The sequence below is a fragment of the Sparus aurata genome, chromosome 20 (genome assembly GCF_900880675.1).
Source record: "Sparus aurata chromosome 20, fSpaAur1.1, whole genome shotgun sequence".
Lineage (NCBI taxonomy): Eukaryota > Metazoa > Chordata > Actinopteri > Spariformes > Sparidae > Sparus > Sparus aurata.
In genome coordinates this window covers 27,914,948-27,936,528 of record NC_044206.1, presented here as the reverse complement: position 1 = coordinate 27,936,528, position 21,581 = coordinate 27,914,948, and the positions used below count along the sequence as shown (strand labels likewise).

Sequence of the window (21,581 nt, the reverse complement as noted above, 5' to 3'; positions counted from 1 at the left end):
GAAGAACCACACGGAACCACACGGAACCACACGGAACCACTGAGACGATGATATTTTACCGAGTGACTGAATATTCAAACACAGACACATTAAGCTCTGACCTACATTTATATTACCTTTGTTCTGTTATGGTATTTCTTTTGTTGGTCCAGGCGAGTTTGATGGGAGTTTGAAGGACGCAACGCAACGCAACGCAACGCAACGCAACGCAACACAACACAACGCAACGCAACGCAACGCAACGCAACGCAACGCAACGCAACGCAACGGAGACAGAAATACATAAAGAGACAGTCTGCTAATAAGAACAACGATGCGTTCAGGTGACCGTCGAATCAGCTCCGACATCTGCATTTAAAACATGACGCTTCCCCTCAGAGGAGAGGAGGAAGCAGCGGATGAAGAAACTGTTAATCAGGAAGAAAAGCGTGTCTGGAAAAGATGACACGATGTGATGTGAGCTGTCAGAGTCCCTGCGGGGCGTTTAAGTGTCTGAACTGGGAGCTCTGGGTTAATGTGACTGTAATGATGACAGAGAGCTCAGATCAGAGCACTCATTTCTGTCTTCGTTGCTCCAAACTGAAACACAGAAATGAATTTGCATCCACTCGACTGTTGGACGTTTGAGTTGTGGTGTTCTGAGCTCATTAAAGCAGCTGGAGAGTTTGAGTGGTTCTGACGGGCCGGCAGCAGGTAGAAGCTGGATTATAATCAGCCACAAGAAGAGAAACTCGGCAGCCGAGACTTCGTTACAAAGACAGCTGTCGGACTAGTGCTGGTTTACAGACGGAAGGTTTTACAACATCTGAACAAAAAGAAAGTTTGAGCCTCAGTTAAGCTTCAGAGGAAGAGGTGCACTGTGGGTAATGTAGGCAGGAGAAGAATGTGTGGAATATAAAGATGATGTTTATATTCAGTTCTGCTGAAGGGGGATTTTAAAGATATGATGAGTATTCACCTGGTCTGAATGTTTGTGAGTCACATCAGACAGAGTTTCATCAGCAGTGTTCAACTATAAGAAGCTCTGAGTGAAGTCAGCACTCAGCACAGACTCTGGTTCTGGTTCTGGTTCTGGTTCTCTGTCTCCTCGCTGTAAAAGTCCATTTCCCGTCCAGCTCCAGTCAGCAGTCAGCAGAACAGAACCTGGAGGTCCGCTCCGGGTCACTGCTGCAGTCAGGCTGATCAACAGAGTGAAGATGAGTTACAAAGTCGTCTCTGAGCTCTGCTCCCGTCAGTGAACGGCTCCGGATCAGAACCTGATGAGCCTCCAGGTGTTTATTCCTCCAGCAGGTCTGGTTCTGTCCCGACTCTCCTCCACAGCTGGAGGCTCTGAGCAGCTGAGCTAACTGATCTGGACAGACGCAGAATATCCTTTAAATAAAAACATGTTGTGGTTTTATACTGCGAGCTGACGGCCCGACAACACAAACACGTCCTCATTATATTCAGGATTTTGTTGGCAGCTGGTGTATAATGGTAATAAAACACTGGAGGCTGAGCGTTAACATCATCAGCGGTGCGGTCCGAGCCCTGGAGCCTCCAGACCTGAGGTGGTTTTTGTGTCAGGAGTTAAATCACAGACGGACAGAACGTCTTCCTCTGAAGCGACGACAGACAAACATCAGCAGAGGAACCTGAAAATATGTGAATACTTTATATTTCAACATATTGATCAGGAGACTGAAGCTGCAGAGACCGTCAGTGATGTACACAATGTATGAGTGTGGACCATCATGTGTGGGCGGGCACACACACACACACACACACACACACACACACAGGCCAACACAATCAGCAGCGTGTGTGTGTGTGTGTGTGTGTGTGTGTGTGTGTGTCTGCAGGAGTATATTCGGAAATGAAGGCATATCTAATTAGCTCTCAAACCACAGAGGTTCAAGTGATGCACAAATACACACACACACAGTCTAAATCTCACCAGACTCCATTCAAAAAAGACACATTTTAACATTTATTAGCTTATTAGCTGAAATACATTTTTAGATCAAATCTATAAGAGACATTTTTCTAAGCGTGAGTTCATCCAGAGTTCACTTCCTTCCATCCTTTCCTCACTCTGTCCCCTCATGTCCTTCCCTCCTCTGTCCTTTCCTCACATTTATTCTTCTATTATGAACTGATTCCAAATTTCCAAACTGTGAAAACATTTTTAAAGCCAAATATGGTCATCCAACACGTTGCCATGCCAACCGCATCCACCGGAGAGCTGACTGTGTGTGTGTGTGTGTGTGTGTGTGTGTGTCCTGTCTTTTACATAATGAGACAAAACTGCTGCATCTGTTTCTTCCTCCAAACACAGATTTATAACACACACACACACACACACACACTCTCTCACACACACACACACACACACACACACACACACACACACACACTATCCGTCAATCTCAGTCGTGGTCTGTTTTTAGGGATCACTTCCTCTCTGTGACAGAAGTCGTTATATTTAGATGCCATCTGCCCCCCCACACCACACACACACACACACACACACACACACACACACACACACACACACACACACACACACAAACACACACACACACACACTCATGAATCTCTTTGTTCTCTGTTCATCTTTTTGTGTCTCGATTCCAAAAACAGATTCTTCTAATCGTCTTTATTTTTAATCGTCACGACTGAAACTGTCACACATTCGAATATTCATCAGATCCAACAACTCTTTACTGGTTCGAGGTGTTTCAAACGGAAACATACGGAAGAAGTTTAAAATAACAACATCAAATGTTGTCTGAGCGTTTGAAGGCATCAACCATCTCAGCTCCCGCTGAGCACAGACACATTCGTCCGGTGTGGAACCAGGACGACTGTTGATGTCCTCACAGGGTTCCAGTGAGCAGAACTTCACCAGAACAGCTGATCACCTGCGCAGCTGATCACCTGCACAGCTGTTCACCTGCGCAGCTGATCACCTGCACAGCTGTTCACCTGCACAGCTGATCACCTGCACAGCTGTTCACCTGCACAGCTGATCACCAGCACAGCTGATCACCAGCACAGCTGATCACCAGCACAGCTGTTCACCTGCACAGCTGTTCACCTGCACAGCTGATCACCTGCACAGCTGATCACCAGCACAGCTGATCACCTGCACAGCTGATCACCTGCACAGCTGTTCACCTGCACAGCTGATCACCTGCACAGCTGTTCACCTGCACAGCTGTTCACCAGCACAGCTGATCACCTGCACAGCTGATCACCTGCACAGCTGATCACCTGCACAGCTGATCACCTGCACAGCTGTTCACCTGCACAGCTGATCACCTGCACAGCTGTTCACCTGCACAGCTGTTCACCAGCACAGCTGATCACCTGCACAGCTGATCACCTGCACAGCTGTTCACCTGCACAGCTGATCACCTGCACAGCTTATCAAAGAACATGTCAGGATCATGTTTCAACGTTGGATGACCAAAACATGGTCAACAGATTTTGCTGCATGGAGTAAAATTTGGACGTCACAACAACTTTTATCTGAACCACAAGAAGTTCTTCAGACATCTGTGACTGAAGTTTAAAAGATGAAATTACACTATTACATTACACTATAAATGACATTACACTATATAAACGTTGATTTGTAACCATGTGAGATGCCGCCTGCTCATCACAGACGTGAACTGCGTCTCCTGGAGAAGCTGCTGCTCAGCGGGTCAGGACAGCAGACGTGTTGATGATTTCTGTTTGTCATCACAAACGACACAAAACTATAAAGACAGTGTGACAAAATGGACCTGGGATTTATTGATGAGAGCGCTCTTCAAGTCCACCAGACTCCATTGATAAAAACGGTGATTTTACATCACAAAACGTTGGAGCTGCTGGTCCAATGCTGCCTTAACAGACCGGACCGACAGGAGCCTGCGTCTCAGGTGCACCAGGTGAGTGTGACCTCTGTCTGTCAGTGAGCCAGGCAGCGCTGCAGCGTGACCCACAATGCACCTGGACAGTGTCCACATAAGAGCCTCCCAGCACGGTAAACAGCCTCGTCTCTCAAACTCCTCACCTTAGACATGTGTGGTCTGATGACATCACTGTGACATCATCAGGTCACAGATGACATCATAAAAGTGTTTTCAAAGAGTGAGGAGGAAAAACCAGCAGCAGGAAATTAAAAATATTATATTATTAAGAGTCAACTACTATCAAACACACACACACACACACACACCTCTCTCTCTCTCAGCAGGTCTGCAGCTCACTCGCCCACTACAGAGAATGACCCACTTAGTCTGAGCTGGACACACTCACACACACACACACACACACACACACACACACTCACACACACACACACACACACACACACACACACACTCACACACACACACACACACACACACACACACACACACACACTCAGTTATCAGTAGTACAAACACTCTGTGCGAGCGTTCCCTGCCCACACCAGACTTCATTCAAAAATGACTCATTTTAACATTAACTGATTAGCTTCCATCTCTTTCGTATAAATCTGATTAAATTAAGTTTTTTCAGATCGTGACGACTAGCTGTTGAATTCAGAATGCAGCGTAATTCACCCAGCAGCTTTTACTTAAATATAAATGTCATCAGTTGGTTCACACCGCTCGCTGCCACCCACCGGCACAGAGGATTGGCCATCTGGAGGATTGTTGTCGAGCCGCTGTGAGTCCACAAACGCTGAGACAAAGAGATTAAAGTGTCCTGACAACATGCACAGCCTATCCTGACCCGACATCTACTCATCAACACATTACTGACACGTGAACCCTCTCAGGAACCTTTTTATCCACAAAGCAGTGTGTTTCTTTCCAATATCAATACAGTTTGATATAAACTGTGGTGGAAACGAGTTGACTTCACAGCTCAGTTGTTGGTTAAACACACAGTGAGCGTCCTGCGACTGCAGCTTCACTTCAAACACGCCAACATTGACCTGTGTTTAAAGCAGGAGGATCACGTTACTGAACAGGCTTCTTATGTAACACACTCACCTCAAATAGAGCTATAAATATAACGAACGCAGCAGACACAGATCTGATGTGTCCTCCAGCAGAACACGGAGCTGCTCCCAACATGTGTGAACAGGCACAGGACAGCAACACGCTACAGAACCAGCAGCCACTTCAGGAAGCTGCTGTCGTTTATTCAGTGTGTTTGTGTGTCTGGAGGATAATTAATGTCTCATGTCAGTAACAGATAAATCTGAGCATGGAGACGATCAGCTGATGTTATCAGACGGACAAAAAGTGAACACAGTGAAAATGAACAGAAAGTTATTTACATCCTGAAGTTTGTCCGCTGTCATTATATCATTTAAATAAGGATCAAAGTATCCATGAAGCAGACAGCAGAGTGCTATCTGCAAACCAAACAATCAATCAATCAATCAATCAATCAATCAATCAATCAATCCGCAGTCAAACCGATTGACCGAGAAACAAAACAACTAATCAACGGAGGTAATTCTTTATTTTTGTGTTTGTTCATCTTCTGTGAATTATTGTTATTATTCAGCTGAATAGAAGCGACACGATTGGACCAAACACTGGTTTCTTTGTCGTTGTAACTTTGTTTGATTCCATTGATTGTGAGTCTGTGCAGACGAGCTGCGATCACATCGTGTTTGTCGGAGCCGATCTGAGGAGGGAGGAAGAAACTGAAACTGTGCAGCTGTGTTGGAGAGGAGGTGAGCGTTCAGCCGCCCTCAGGCGTTCTGACCCGTTACGCAACGCTCCACGAGTCCGACACGTTCCTGGATGAAAACCAGCAGCTGGGAAAGGTCGAACGGAGCTGCAGGAAACTTTTGCAGCAACTTCTCACACTTCCCTGTAAATGTCACAGAGCTCCGAGCTGCAGCACAACTGCAACCAGGCGGCTGATCCGGAAACAAGACTCGACTCAGTCTGAGAGAAGTTTAGAGAACGGGATCAGAAAGTAAAGCCAAAGAACTCTTAATGACAGAAAAACCACATGAACCAGGTCTGACGGGTCATGTGACGGGCGTGTGACGGGTCATGTGACGGGCGTGTGATGGGTCATGTGACGGGCGTGTGATGGGTCATGTGACGGCGTGTGACGGGTCATGTGATGGGCGTGTGACGGGTCATGTGGCGAGCGTGTGACGGGTCATGTGGCGAGCGTGTGACAGGTCATGTGATGGGTCATGTGACGGGTCATGTGGCGAGCGTGTGACGGGTCATGTGGCGAGCGTGTGACGGGTCATGTGACGGGCGTGTGACGGGTCATGTGGCGAGCGCGTCCTCACCTTCCATCACGTAGACCAGAGAGCCCACGTCGCCCTCCTCGATGATGCAGGCATCTTTCCCATAATCCACCGGGTACATGCAGTCGACGATCTCGTGGATCTGAGACAGCTCCAGGTTCTTCATGAAGTCGTTGTCCAAGATGGCGTCTTTTATCATCTCCTTCGACCTGAAGGGAGGAAACAAGGAAAGGAAACAAGGACAGGGGAGACATGTGAAATACTGTCAAATCAAAGACGCGATTATTTCTGTTAACGGGCTGAACACGAGCCTCAGAAACTTTAATGTTCAGTATTTTACACAAAGTTTATAATTTTCTATATAAAAGTGAAATAAATTAATAATTATGACTCCACGTTATTAAAGTCAGGAGCTGTAAAAACACACACACACACACACACATTCATCTCTTCATTAACACAGTGAGAGACTTAGAATCAGTGTTTCAGCCCTCAGGTGAACCGTGTGTGTGTGTGTGTGTGTGTGTGTGGTTTATTAAAGTCTGATCACTCCTAAATGAGCAGTAAACACACTCCAGCTGCTCTCAGAATTATTCAGCAGAAAACATCCTGACTGATGGTTTTGATGCATTTGTGTACCACTGAAGAAAATCTGAAACTGGAGCGACGGAGGTGAGTTTGTCTTCAGCTCGATAACAGACGTTGGATTAATGACTTTAACATTTAAAGATGTTTGTATGCTGGCTTCATCGTCTGTCTTCATTTCTCTGTTAATGTGAGTTTGATCAACAGAAGGTCCTCTCTCTGACAGTGAACTCACCACAGACGCTCCACTGTCCCCACGTTACTACTGACAGTGAACTCACCACAGACGCTCCACTGTCCCGACACGTTACTACTGACAGTGAACTCACCACAGACACTCCACTGTCCCCACGTTACTACTGACAGTGAACTCACCACAGACGCTCCACTGTCCCGACACGTTACTACTGACAGTGAACTCACCACAGACGCTCCACTGTCCCCACGTTACTACTGACAGTGAACTCACCACAGACGCTCCACTGTCCCCACGTTACTACTGACAGTGAACTCACCACAGACGCTCCACTGTCCCCACGTTACTACTGACAGTGAACTCACCACAGACGCTCCACTGTCCCCACGTTACTACAGACAGTGAACCCACCACAGACGCTCCACTGTCCCGACACGTTACTACTGACAGTGAACTCACCACAGACGCTCCACTGTCCCCACGTTACTACTGACAGTGAACTCACCACAGACGCTCCACTGTCCCCACGTTACTACTGACAGTGAACTCACCACAGACGCTCCACTGTCCCGACACGTTACTACTGACAGTGAACTCACCACAGACGCTCCACTGTCCCGACACATTACTACTGACAGTGAACTCCCCACAGACATTCCACTGTCCCCACGTTACTACTGACAGTGAACTCACCACAGACGCTCTACTGTCCCCACGTTACTACTGACAGTGAACTCACCACAGACGCTCCACTGTCCCGACGTTACTACTGACAGTGAACTCAGCACAGACGCTCCACTGTCCCCACGTTACTACTGACAGTGAACTCACCACAGACGCTCCACTGTCCCCACGTTACTACTGACAGTGAACTCACCACAGACGCTCCACTGTCCCCACGTTACTACTGACAGTGAACTCACCACAGACGCTCCACTGTCCCCACGTTACTACTGACAGTGAACTCACCACAGACGCTCCACTGTCCCCACGTTACTACAGACAGTGAACTCCCCACAGACGCTCCACTGTCCCGACACGTTACCACTGACAGTGAACTCACCACAGACACTCCACTGTCCCCACGTTACTACTGACAGTGAACTCACCACAGACGCTCCACTGTCCCGACACGTTACTACTGACAGTGAACTCACCACAGACGCTCCACTGTCCCCACGTTACTACTGACAGTGAACTCACCACAGACGCTCCACTGTCCCCACGTTACTACTGACAGTGAACTCACCACAGACGCTCCACTGTCCCCACGTTACTACTGACAGTGAACTCACCACAGACGCTCCACTGTCCCCACGTTACTACAGACAGTGAACCCACCACAGACGCTCCACTGTCCCGACACGTTACTACTGACAGTGAACTCACCACAGACGCTCCACTGTCCCCACGTTACTACTGACAGTGAACTCACCACAGACGCTCCACTGTCCCCACGTTACTACTGACAGTGAACTCACCACAGACGCTCCACTGTCCCCACGTTACTACTGACAGTGAACTCACCACAGACGCTCCACTGTCCCGACACGTTACTACTGACAGTGAACTCACCACAGACGCTCCACTGTCCCGACACATTACTACTGACAGTGAACTCCCCACAGACATTCCACTGTCCCCACGTTACTACTGACAGTGAACTCACCACAGACGCTCTACTGTCCCCACGTTACTACTGACAGTGAACTCACCACAGACGCTCCACTGTCCCGACGTTACTACTGACAGTGAACTCAGCACAGACGCTCCACTGTCCCCACGTTACTACTGACAGTGAACTCACCACAGACGCTCCACTGTCCCGACGTTACTACTGACAGTGAACTCAGCACAGACGCTCCACTGTCCCCACGTTACTACTGACAGTGAACTCACCACAGACGCTCCACTGTCCCCACGTTACTACTGACAGTGAACTCACCACAGACGCTCCACTGTCCCGACGTTACTACTGACAGTGAACTCACCACAGACGCTCCACTGTCCCGACACGTTACTACTGACAGTGAACTCACCACAGACGCTCCACTGTCCCCACGTTACTACTGACAGTGAACTCACCACAGACGCTCCACTGTCCCGACGTTATTACTGACAGTGAACTCACCACAGACGCTCCACTGTCCCCACGTTACTACTGACAGTGAACTCACCACAGACGCTCCACTGTCCCGACGTTACTACTGACAGTGAACTCACCACAGACGCTCCACTGTCCCCACGTTACTACTGACAGTGAACTCACCACAGACGCTCCACTGTCCCCACGTTACTACTGACAGTGAACTCACCACAGACGCTCCACTGTCCCCACGTTACTACTGACAGTGAACTCACCACAGACGCTCCACTGTCCCCACGTTACTACTGACAGTGAACTCACCACAGACGCTCCACTGTCCCGACACGTTACTACTGACAGTGAACTCACCACAGACACTCCACTGTCCCCACGTTACTACTGACAGTGAACTCACCACAGACGCTCCACTGTCCCCACGTTACTACTGACAGTGAACTCACCACAGACGCTCCACTGTCCCCACGTTACTACTGACAGTGAACTCCCCACAGACGCTCCACTGTCCCCACGTTACTACTGACAGTGAACTCACCACAGACGCTCCACTGTCCCCACGTTACTACTGACAGTGAACTCACCACAGACACTCCACTGTCCCCACGTTACTACTGACAGTGAACTCACCACAGACGCTCCACTGTCCCGACGTTACTACTGACAGTGAACTCACCACAGACGCTCCACTGTCCCGACGTTACTACTGACAGTGAACTCAGCACAGACACTCCACTGTCCCCACGTTACTACTGACAGTGAACTCATCATGTTTAATGATGTTTGACCAGCGATGGTTTGTGGGCTTCTGGGACTTGTTGTTTGTTGAAGGCTAAAAAGCTAAATATTGATTGAACAGTGATGTCACATGTTTGACTGTTTGTAAGAGATCATTCAGAGACTCTGTCACACACTGTTGGCTCTACACTCCGTCTGCTCTGGTCACTGTTTCTTCTGCTAACAAATCACATAGTAGATCTATAACTGAGTTTGATTGTTGTCATAATCAGTGTAATTTGTGATTACTGTGTTGTATTGACCGTAATGAGTAATATTTCCTCAGCAGCTGGTGCTGCACATTAACTGAGCAGCTTCTTCTCCTTCAGACGGACCAATGAAAAGCAGCTGAAGCTCGACTCTGGACAGAGAGAGAGAGAAGAACTGCAGCAGTTTCCTTCCTGTCGTCTTTAAAACACATTTTAATTCAAGCAGACTGAAAGAGACGAAGAGAAAGGAGGAAAGATGAAGACAGGAACAGTCCAGAAATGAACCCTCGCAGCTGTCGGCTGCTCAGCTCAGGTTCAGAAGCTCTGACAATAAACTGATGTCTGAGCAGTGAATCCTCCTGAGCAGCCTCAGAGAGTTTCACTGATCTGGAAACAGTTTATTCTGACACGGTCCAGATCCTACAGAAGCCCGTTCACACCTGATGGGTAAAGATTCAGTCGGGATGTTTCTCAGGCTGACGGTTGTTGTTCTCAGCCGGCTCTGACTGAAACAACTCCAGAACGTTCATGTTGAACGTAAATGTTGTTTTTTAAAAATAACTAGAAATGATCCAACATGTAGAATAACACCTGAGATCCTGATCTGATTTGAAAAGATGTTTTTTTACACTTTTATAAGCTGAAATCTTCACCGTCGCTGCTGAGCTAAAAGCTCCATCACCTGGTGGTGCGTCAGTACGGAGAGAGGAGAGGAGGACTGGATTAACATCTTTGGGTGAACTGTTCCTTTAAGAGGTGGACTCTTTGGGCCAAATTCAATCTGAAATATGAGTTTTTCGGGCCGACAGTTCTGTGAAGCACCGTCTAAAGAGAGATGAGTCTGTTGTAAAGAAGTTTCATTTGATCCAGCATTGAATCGTTAGAGCTGGATCTTATTTTGGCGAGTCTGCACAGGAAGAAATATTCAGGCCGACTTTAATATCTGAGGACTGAGGAGGAAACTGACTTCTATGAAGATACATTGTGACCGGACGGAGGAGGTGATGAAGGACACCCGGTGTTATTACAGCATCAGCAGCAGCAGGAGGAGGAGGAGGAGGAGGAGGAGGAGGATGTACAGGTAGAGAAGCTGAAAGAGAGAATAAAAAGCAAAGAGATGAAGTGAAAGAGACGAGAGAAACAACAGACAGAAACATAAAAGAAGATACTTAGAGTCGAGGCGACTGAAAGAGAAAAGACGGAGGAAGTAAGACACACAGTCATTAGAGAGGCAGAGGAGGGAGAGTGAAGAAGACAAAGAGACGGAGGACGAGATGAAGAACAGGAAGCAGAGTAATATATCTTAGAGAGCAGCGGAGGAATCCTGCAACCAACAAGGAGGATCCTCCAGTCCTCGTCAGAGCAGATGGAAACACGAGGAACATAAATAAGTACATTTATTTGAGTACTTCAGTACAGTACAGTGTGACGGACAGGACGTCGTCAGTTTTCAAAATAAGAGTCGTCTCTCAGCTGATCATTAACCTGTCTGCTGTGACGAGCTGAAAAATGCTTATGAAGCTCTGCTGCAGACAGCAGGAGAGCTGGTGGGCGTTCACAGCCTCCACACACTCCACTGTAATACTTTATTTATGTTCCACACACACACACACACACACACACACACACAGGCAGCTGACAGGGTTTCATTTACCATCCCACCACTTCTGGCTGTCAGCGTCCTGCAGCTTGCTTTTTGTGTGTGTGTGTGTGTGTGTGTGTGTGTTTGTGTGTGTGTGTGTGTGTGTGTGTGTGTGTGTGTGTGTGTGTGTGTGTGTGTGTGTGTGTGTGTGTGGGCGGGCCACACAGATTAAAGCTAACACAGTGGTTGTTATCTCTGACATGGACAGACAGAACAACACATTATATTACATTGCTGTGCGAGGTGGAAGCTAACAAACAGCTGGAGCAGGCGAGGCAGCGATACTGAAGCCAGACGTGTAGAAACATCATCGCTGTGACGACACGACGACGTTCAGACACAAGATACATGTAACGTCTGCTGAAGTCTAACAAAGACGTTTTTGTGCGCGCTTCAGATGGTTTCTGCCTGTTTTAAAAGGGTTTATGAGCCGAACATGAGATGAAAACAGCTTCACAGAATCAGTTCTGACCAACAAACGTTTAACTCTCTCTGATGTTGAGGATCCAGTTTGTGTCTTCTTCTTCTACTCTATTCATTTCTAGTTGAAATGTCATGACTACGATCAAAAGCATGATTGGTAAAAGAACAAACTGAAGCTACGACACGCAGAGAAACAAGCTGTCAGAACGAGGAACACGTCACTTCAAGTCAAAAGAACAATCAGATTACAAACTGCAGTTTATTCTAAACTCATGATATAACAATCACAAATTAAAGGTAAATGATTATTGTCTTGCCTAAAAAATCACGATACTACTAAAAGTTGGAGTACAAAAATTACAGCAACAACGGAGTTAGCTTTCCTCTGTTAGCATCTGCTAGCTTTTTGTGGCATGCTGCATTCTAACAACATGTGATTCTTCCATCATTTTTAAATAACCTCTCAGCTAGTTTCAGTGAAATTCAAAGGTTGTGTAGCCTACAGTTAGCTTTGTAGCATGCTAGTGTTAGCACGGTATTGTTGGATGTTTACATTTAGCCTGTCAGAGTTGATCTTTCCAACATTTAGACGACTTTCTCTGCTACATCCACTGCAGCTGCTTCAGAGGAAGAGGAGCTGCCACACAATCAATCCACGCTCTTATCAGAGCGAGCAGGTCCGGTGATGTCAGAGCAAATTCAATCAGAGTTCAGGAGGCTGAATGCTGCAATCTCCTACTGCGTGCTTAATGACAAAACCCTGAGGGAGGAGGACCACCTGCTGCACAGGTGCACACTGAACAGGTACACCACAGTCACAGTCGCTCATTGTGTGGGAGTCACAGAGGCAGAAGCATCAACACTTCTTCACCTGCGTCTCCATGAGATCACACACAGAAGTCCAACAGTTTGTGTTCAGTGGCCTCGTCAGGTTTTAACCCTTCAGCAGCATCGACTATTCACCTGGTGAGAGACTCAGGTGAGATGCTGCAGTTGGACGTGAACTAAAATATGCTTCTGACAACATCTGAGGTGAGAAATAAGCTGCAGCAACAGATTATTGATTCATATTTAATCAGTGCGGTTGAATTTTTGTGAGCAGGTTGTGTTCAGACGCTGCTGCTCGTTCTTTAAGTCTGTAATCGAACAGTTTGATCTCCACGGGAACATCAGCAGCGATCGACCTGATGTCGTCTTCAGGCTCAGCGTCCCTCCCACTCTCAACTGTCTCACACACATTTCATATTCATGTGTGTATAAATAAAGATCTGTGGCAGCAGCAGAGACGACCTGCAGCTGCTGATCCTATCAGGAAACTACAGTTGTTATCTGTGTGTGTCTGTGAGACTGAAGCAAACCGTGCAGAGAGGAAACACCATCTTCTACCAACACTGTGTTCTCCTTCTGTAGTTTAAGTGACGACATGAGGTTTAGTGTGTGTCTGTTTCTTTCTTTCTTATCTGGAGAAACTTTGCAAGGTTCAAACTGTAAGAAGCAACAAAATGTTCACAAATGTTCACATTTTGCATCGATTCAAACTCCAGACAGGTCGTATCAGATACAATCTGTCACAATTCTGCATTAAAATGTCTAAAAACCACTCGACCTCGGCTCTACATGCTGTTGATTGTGTTCATACATTATCAGAGAAATCCACAGTAACCTGGAGGTAAGGGTGCGTTTCATTTAGTCACCTGTCGCTCTAAAGGAGAGAGTCAGAGAGCGAGTTAAACATCATCATAAAGTCAATAGTTCAATCTGAATTTCCAGGACCAGATCATCTGTTCTTACAATTCTTTGCTCTCAGCATCAGTAAAATCCTGCTCATCCAAAACTCTGCTGCCAGAATCCTGACTGGGACCTGAACTCACCGGTCCGGTCCTCTCTGCACTGGTTACCTGTTGCTTTTAGAACTGATGTTAAGATTGTATTGATTACTGAGGAGCCCTGAGGAGGCCTCGCTCCAAGTTACTAACTTGGCCTGTTATTGTCCGGTGCTCCTTGTTGCAGCCTGAGATCCTCAGGTGGATCTTTTCTCGTTGTCAGAGGTTCAGATTAATCTATAAAGCTGATCGAGTCTCTGCAGTCTGATGAGATCAGGGTTAAACACTCAGTGTCGTCTTTTAAAACACTGTGAAACTCTTTTGCTTCAGTGATTTTAATAAAGCTTTAATATAAACAGTGATTGTTTTTAGTCGCCGTGTGTTTGATCGGGTTCAGTAAAGCACTTTGAGAGCACGAGAGAGACAAACGTTCTGTCAGCAAAGCTTAAAAGATCAAATATGCAGGTTGTGGAACAAGAAGTTAATCAGTCTACTCACACAAACTGTCTCCAGTGTTCTCTGCAGATTAACAGTTATTAAATATTGTATTTCAGAGCCGTCAGCCGCTCAAACCTGAATAAACAAACTGAAAGAGACGGAAAGACGCCACATATTCAGCATGTAACTGTAAACGTCTCCATGAGAACAAATCCTGGTGGACATCCAGAGCCAGCTCACTCTAACTGTCTGCTGCCCACTTTATCACCAGCAACCACAGAGGAAGAACAGTCATTTATTGAGACGTTGGCTTGTCTTCCCAATCATGGACCAACACAGGAGGTCCAACTCTTCAAGACTCTGCTGTCCACCTTCATCTGAAGGAGACAAATCATTCCCGTGAGGACAACAATGTCAACATGTTGTCCAGAGAAGACCGACGGTTTTAACGAAGAATAAAAGAATCTCATCCAAACTGGAACACCGTCTTTGAACAGAGGAGGTGGACTAAGACATCATTCATCACACATCTACGATACTGTACTGACTTCTCTCCACAGACAACTTATCAGCCGTCCACACCTGGACTCACCTGGACTCACCCACACTCAGCATCCCACCTGAAGGCCGGTCGGGTCAACAAACCACAAGTAGGCCTAACAACTCTGAAACTCAGAGCTCATATGACACTCCCATACTCTGTAAGGACACTCCCATACTCTGTAAAGACGCTCCCACACTCTGTTAGGACACTCCCATACTCTGTAAAGACGCTCCCACACTCTGTTAGGACACTCCCATACTCTGTAAAGACATGCCCACACTATGAAAGGACACTCCCACACTCTGTAAGGACACTCCCTACTATGTAAGGACACTTCCACACTCTGTAAGGACATTCCCACATGTTGTAAGGACACTCCCATACTATGTAAGGACACTCCCACACTTTGTAAGGACACTCCCATACTATGTAAGGACACTCCCATACTATGTAAGGACACTCCCACACTTTGTAAGGACATTCCCATACTATGTAAGGACACTCCCACACTTTGTAAGGACACTCCCATACTATGTAAGGACACTCCCACACAGAGTTTTACAGCCTGTGACTTCCACTTAGTCCACTCCACTTAGTAAGTAGTGAAGAAGCCCCTTAGAGGTACCGTTTGTTATTACAAACCTCTCAGACTGCTACAGAATGAGGGAGCATCAACACAACCTGAAGTCCGTTAACCTACTGGAGAGGAAACAGGTATCTCAAGAACTGGAGAGAGAAAACCAGAACCATCCAACTGAACAGACAGAACTGGAGACAGCACAAAGTGGACTTACTCTGGGCTCTTGGGGTAGAAGGGCAGTGTGACGTGGCTGAGGTCACTGATGTCACAGGCGGTGGGCTCGGCGGAGATGGCCTGCCGTTTGCTGCGGTGCTGGTCTGGCTGAAGGACAAGGTTCTGCTGCTGGGCCTGGACCTGCTGAGCCGTGGCAGGCCGGAGCACAGAGCGGTACTTGTCCAGCTCATTCTGCAGCCGCTGGATCAGCTCGTCCTTCTGATCCAGCTCCAGCTCCAGCTCATCGATCAGGGTGTCGCGCTGCCGCAACTCCTCGATCTTTTCCTGCAGGGCGTACTGCAGGTCCCGTAGGGTGCCCATGGGTTCTCTATAGGGGGGACCCAAGAGTTCTCAGGGTTCCTCTAGAGTGTTTGGGGGGTCCTCTGTGGTCCCCAGATTTCCTCTGGAGCTTGAGGGTCCCGAAAGGGTTCCTCAAAGTACTTAACTGTTGGGATCCTCAAAGTCTTCAACCCTTCCTGTTCCCCCTAGATTCTTTCTGATTACTTAGCAGCACCTTGGTTTCTTCAGAGTCTTGGTGATTTCTAGGTTGTGTAAAGGTGCTTCAGTGTCCGTCAGGGTAACTTAAACCTTTTTTAGGGCGTGGCAGAGATTCTCCAGGTTTTCTCTGGGTCTTAAAGTCAGTCTAGTATCTACAGCATTCCTCTGAGATCTCTCTCTGGGATCCTGAGGTCATTCTGTGGTTCCCCAGGGCCCTTCAAAGTTTCCTGCTGGGTCCATCCAGGTTCACAGTAATCACAAGATTTTGTTGGGGCCTTGAAGGTCCCTCTAGAGGTTCTCAGAAAGGTTCTTCAGGTTATTAATTTTAATTTTTTATATTTTTGGTCTTTTTTCAGAGATTCTTAAATGGTCTTCAGGGGTCTACAAATCTACTGGGCTTCCTTGGGCTACTTAATCAGTTTTGCTAGTTTCCCAGCAGTTCCTGGAGGTCTCAAGGGTCCCTCTAAAGTCTCTCAGGGAGGTTCTTAAGATAAGTCTTAAGGGTCACTCAGAATCATCTAGGGCTACTCAGGGCTCATCACAATGATCTTTTGGGTTTTTCTCAGATTCTCAGCAGTCCCCAAGATTTCATCGGAACCACTGTGGTCTAGAGGTTCTCAGAGGGTTTTTTCAAGGTTCTTTTAGGATTCGTACAGGCATCTTCAAGGGCTTCAGGGGCCTTAGCTTGCTTCTGGGGTTCCCTGAAATAGTTTTTCTCCAGATGTTTGACAGCTCCTAAGGCTTTGGGTTAAGGTTTAAAGTTTCATTGGGATTCTCAGATCCCTCTAGTTTCTTAAATGGGTTTGTCAAATTTCCTCCAGGGTTGTTTTTGAAGGTTTTTCACAGGCCCCCCAAGGTGGATCATTGGTGGTCTTTAAAATCCTCAGAGTCCCTCCAGATGTCCATGGTTCCTTGAAGTTACCTGCTTCTTCTTCCAGGATGGGAATTTGCTTTTAGACATCAAGAAAATAACACAAACTGGGAAAAGTCTTGAAATTAAGAGGCACTCACTGGTTCTGGTGGGCTCCTCTTTCTCTCCTCTAAAGCAAAATTCTGATGTGAGACAAAGGCGATGGATGAAGTGGAAGATCAGGGAGTCTCTGTTCTGGTTCCAGGATTTCCTCTTATCCAGGAAATATGATGAATGTAACACGTGGATGAAGAACAAACAGAAGCAAAGTGAGCGAAACAAAGTCGGAAGTGAGTCCTGGTAGAAAAATCAATCCACAGATTTGACGATTTAGAAATAATAAAAAATTCCTGGTTTAAATTCCTGAAATGGATCCAGGCAGAAGTAAGACATCAGCTTTCTGCTGGAGAGGAAGACGGAACCGAACCGAACTGATCAGAGGCAGAAAACTGAAGCTGTCAAACATCTTCAGTCCGAAATAAATCGTGCAAACATCCTCTGAAACAGTCTGAAGAGAAGTAAACCTCCCCACGCACCGCCGCGCAGCGCAGAGACGCGCAGGAAACTACCAGAGCCGCAGGAATCAAGTCCGGTCCACGAGTCTGACACCGGGACGACTCCGGGAGGACAACAACGCTGAAAATCCTCCGGTTTGAATCGAGAAGCCAAAACCCTCCTCACATGTGAGCCTGGAGCCGGAGAGGCGGAGGAGGAGGAGGAGGAGGAGAGCTGCAGACGATCTGTGGAGAAGAATTAAATGATCCGGAGTCCAGAGAGGATGTGGAGCTGCGGATCTGCTCCGGTTTAATCACCTTCATTACTTTAATTAGTTTAATGTGAGCAGCAGGACGACTGACACCCGGAGAGCAGCGCGGGCTGCGGCCAGAAGTTGATCGTCCTCCTCCTCCTCCTCCTCCTCCTCCTCTTCCTCCTCCTCCCTGCTCCTCCTCACAATGATTAAACAGTGGTCTGGAGAGGAGACATGAAGATAACTGAGGAGAATCAGATCAATACTTTACAAAGTTCTAATACAGGGTGTAATCCTCTGATCGTATCGAGTAATAGATTACATGGACCGTGTAGAGCAGCTGAGAACAAGCTTCATACAGGAACATGAATTTAAATAATGAAGGTGTTTAAAATCACTCTCACAGCCTCATGATCACGTAAATAACAAGATTATTATACAGACTACAGATGATTATAAAGACTACAGATTATTATAAAGACTACAGATTAATATAAAGACTACAGATTATTATAAAGACTACAGATTATTATAAAGACTACAGATTATTATACAGACTACAGATGATTATAAAGACTACAGATTATTATAAAGACTACAGATTAATATAAAGACTAAAGATTATTATAAAGACAACAGATTATTATAAAGACTACAGATTATTATAAAGACTACAGATTATTATACAGACTACAGATTAATATAAAGACTACAGATTATTATACAGACTACAGATTAATATAAAGACTACAGATTAATATAAAGACTACAGATTATTATAAAGACTACAGATTATTATAAAGACTACAGATTATTATACAGACTACAGATTAATATAAAGACTACAGATTATTATACAGACTACAGATTAATATAAAGACTACAGATTATTATAAAAACTACAGATTAATATAAAGACTACATATTATTATACAGACTACAGATTAATATAAAGACTACAGATTATATAAAGACTACAGATTATTATAAAGACTACAGATTATTATACAGACTACAGATTAATATAAAGACAACAGATGATTATAAAGACAACAGATGATTATAAAGACTACAGATTATTATAAAGACTACAGATTATTATAAAGACTACAGATTATTATAAAGACTACAGATTAATATAAAGACTACAGATTAATATAAAGACTACAGATTATTATAAAGACTACAGATTAATATAAAGACTACAGATTATTATAAAGACTACAGATTAATATAAAGACTACAGATTAATATAAAGACTACAGATTATTATAAAGACTACAGATTAATATAAAGACTACAGATTATTATAAAGACTACAGATTATTATAAAGACTACAGATTAATATAAGACTACAGATTATTATACAGACTACAGATTATTATAAAGACTACAGATTATTATAAAGACTACAGATTATTATAAAGACTACAGATTAATATAAAGACTACAGATTATTATATTGACTACAGATTAATATAAAGACTACAGATTATTATACAGACTACATATTAATATAAAGACTACAGATTATTATAAAGACTACAGATTAATATAAAGACTACAGATTATTATAAAGACTACAGATTATTATAAAGACTACAGATTATTATAAAGACCACAGATTATTATAAAGACTACAGATTTATATAAAGACTACAGATTATTATAAAGACTACAGATTAATATAAAGACTACAGATTATTATAAAGACTACAGATTAATATAAAGACTACAGATTATTATACAGACTACAGATTAATATAAAGACTACAGATTATTATAAAGACTACAGATTAATATAAAGACTACAGATTATTATACAGACTACAGATTATTATAAAGACTACAGATTATTATAAAGACTACAGATTATTATACGGACTACAGATTATTGTACGGACTACAGATTAATATAAAGACTACAGATTATTATACAGACTACAGATTATTATAAAGACTACAGATTATTATACAGACTACAGATTATTATAAAGACTACAGATTATTATACAGAATACAGATTATTATAAAGACTACAGATTATTATAAAGACTACAGATTATTATACAGACTACAGATTATTATAAAGACTACAGATTATTATACAGAATACAGATTATTATAAAGACTACAGATTATTATAAAGACTACAGATTATTATAAAGACTACAGATTATTATAAAGACTACAGATTATTATACAGACTACAGATTATTATACAGACTACAGATTAATATAAAGACTACAGATTATTATACAGACTACAGATTAATATAAAGACTACAGATTATTATACAGACTACAGATTATTATACAGACTACAGATTAATATAAAGACTACAGATTATTATACAGACTACAGATTAATATAAAGACTACAGATTAATATAAAGACTACAGATTATTATACAGACTACAGATTATTATACAGACTACAGATTATTATAAAGACTACAGATTAATATAAAGACTGCATATTATTAATTATTATTTTGTGAACCCTCATTTACACTGTAGAATTAAGATGGTGACATCACGACGGTCCTTGACTGTGATCCAGTTGAAGTGAACATGGTTCTGTGGCGCTGTCTGCTGGCTGCTGCTTGTCATTACACCCATTAGCTCAACATGTGACACTGTGTGTGTGTGTGTGTGTGTGTGTGTGTTGTGTTGTGTGTTGTGTGTGTGTGTGTGTGTGTGAAAGACATAAACTTTTCTATATGATGGCTATAAAAAACTGATATAAACAATATATGACTGGATCTTAAATCTCATTGGCTACATGATGGAAAAATAATGGCCGTGTCAGTCGTAACTTTAGGACCCCTAATTTTTGAAAATAAGAGTTATTCACAAAACATTTTAGGCCTAAAGGTAGCAGCTAAGTCTGAGAGACCTTAGAAGTAGTCCAGAGGACTCCTAACTCGCTAAGACCTGGTCACAGCCGAATGTTCTGGAGACGCTAAATGACAGGGAATTATTAAAACGATGTCGGATGGACCGCGAAGGGACTTAAGTTGTGGTTGAGTTGGTGAGAGACGCAATAATGTCCCCAACCAACCGAAACAACCCTAACCCCTAATCCTGTAACGCCGGAGTTCAAATGTTTGGCAACACTCTGGTATTTGGCTACGGGGATAATGTTGCTCTGTAGCGCGGATAATTATCACAGCCATCAGTAAGCCGCTCTATCTACCAAACCATCAATGCGCCCTGTAGACCCCATATAATCCGTCAGTTTATCCGGTCTCCTTCAGACAATCGCCAACAACAAAGAATCAAAGCCAAATTCATGGAAATTGCAGGTATAACTGGGACGCATATTAAAATAATTGCACCTTCTCAGGATGAACGTCACATTTAGAAAAATGTCTTTCTTGTAGATTTTATCTAAAAATGTATTTCAGCTAATAAGCTAATTAATGTTAAAATGTGTCTTTTTTGGATGGAGTGTGGTGAGATTCAGACTGGTGTGTGTGTGTGTGTGTGTGTGTGTGTGTGTGTGTGTGTGTGTGTGTGTGTGTGTCTGAATTGATGTATTCTCTCAGTTATGTTGTTTGAGCTGTTAAACAGGAACATAAAGAGTTAACTGTTTATATTCACAAATTAAACCAGATTAATTATGAAAACACACAAATAAACT

General features: G+C 44.4%; 1 protein-coding gene across 3 annotated transcripts in view; it reads right to left on the bottom strand.

Annotated features, from left to right (window-relative positions):
• LOC115571795 (cGMP-dependent protein kinase 1-like) overlaps window positions 1-21,581 on the bottom strand; it is a 63,336-nt gene that overhangs the window by 30,644 nt on the left and 11,111 nt on the right. The window contains exons 1-2 of one of the 3 annotated variants that reach the window (XM_030401391.1): window positions 15,780-18,105; window positions 6,290-6,456 (exon numbers count right to left, since the gene is read on the bottom strand). In XM_030401391.1, the coding sequence (XP_030257251.1) occupies window positions 6,290-6,456; window positions 15,780-16,099 (487 nt within the window). In that variant the 5' untranslated portion in view covers window positions 16,100-18,105. Of the gene's footprint in view, window positions 1-6,289; window positions 6,457-15,779; window positions 18,106-21,581 lie in introns of those variants that run through there. The other 2 variants (XM_030401393.1, XM_030401392.1) reach the window with 2 other exon arrangements.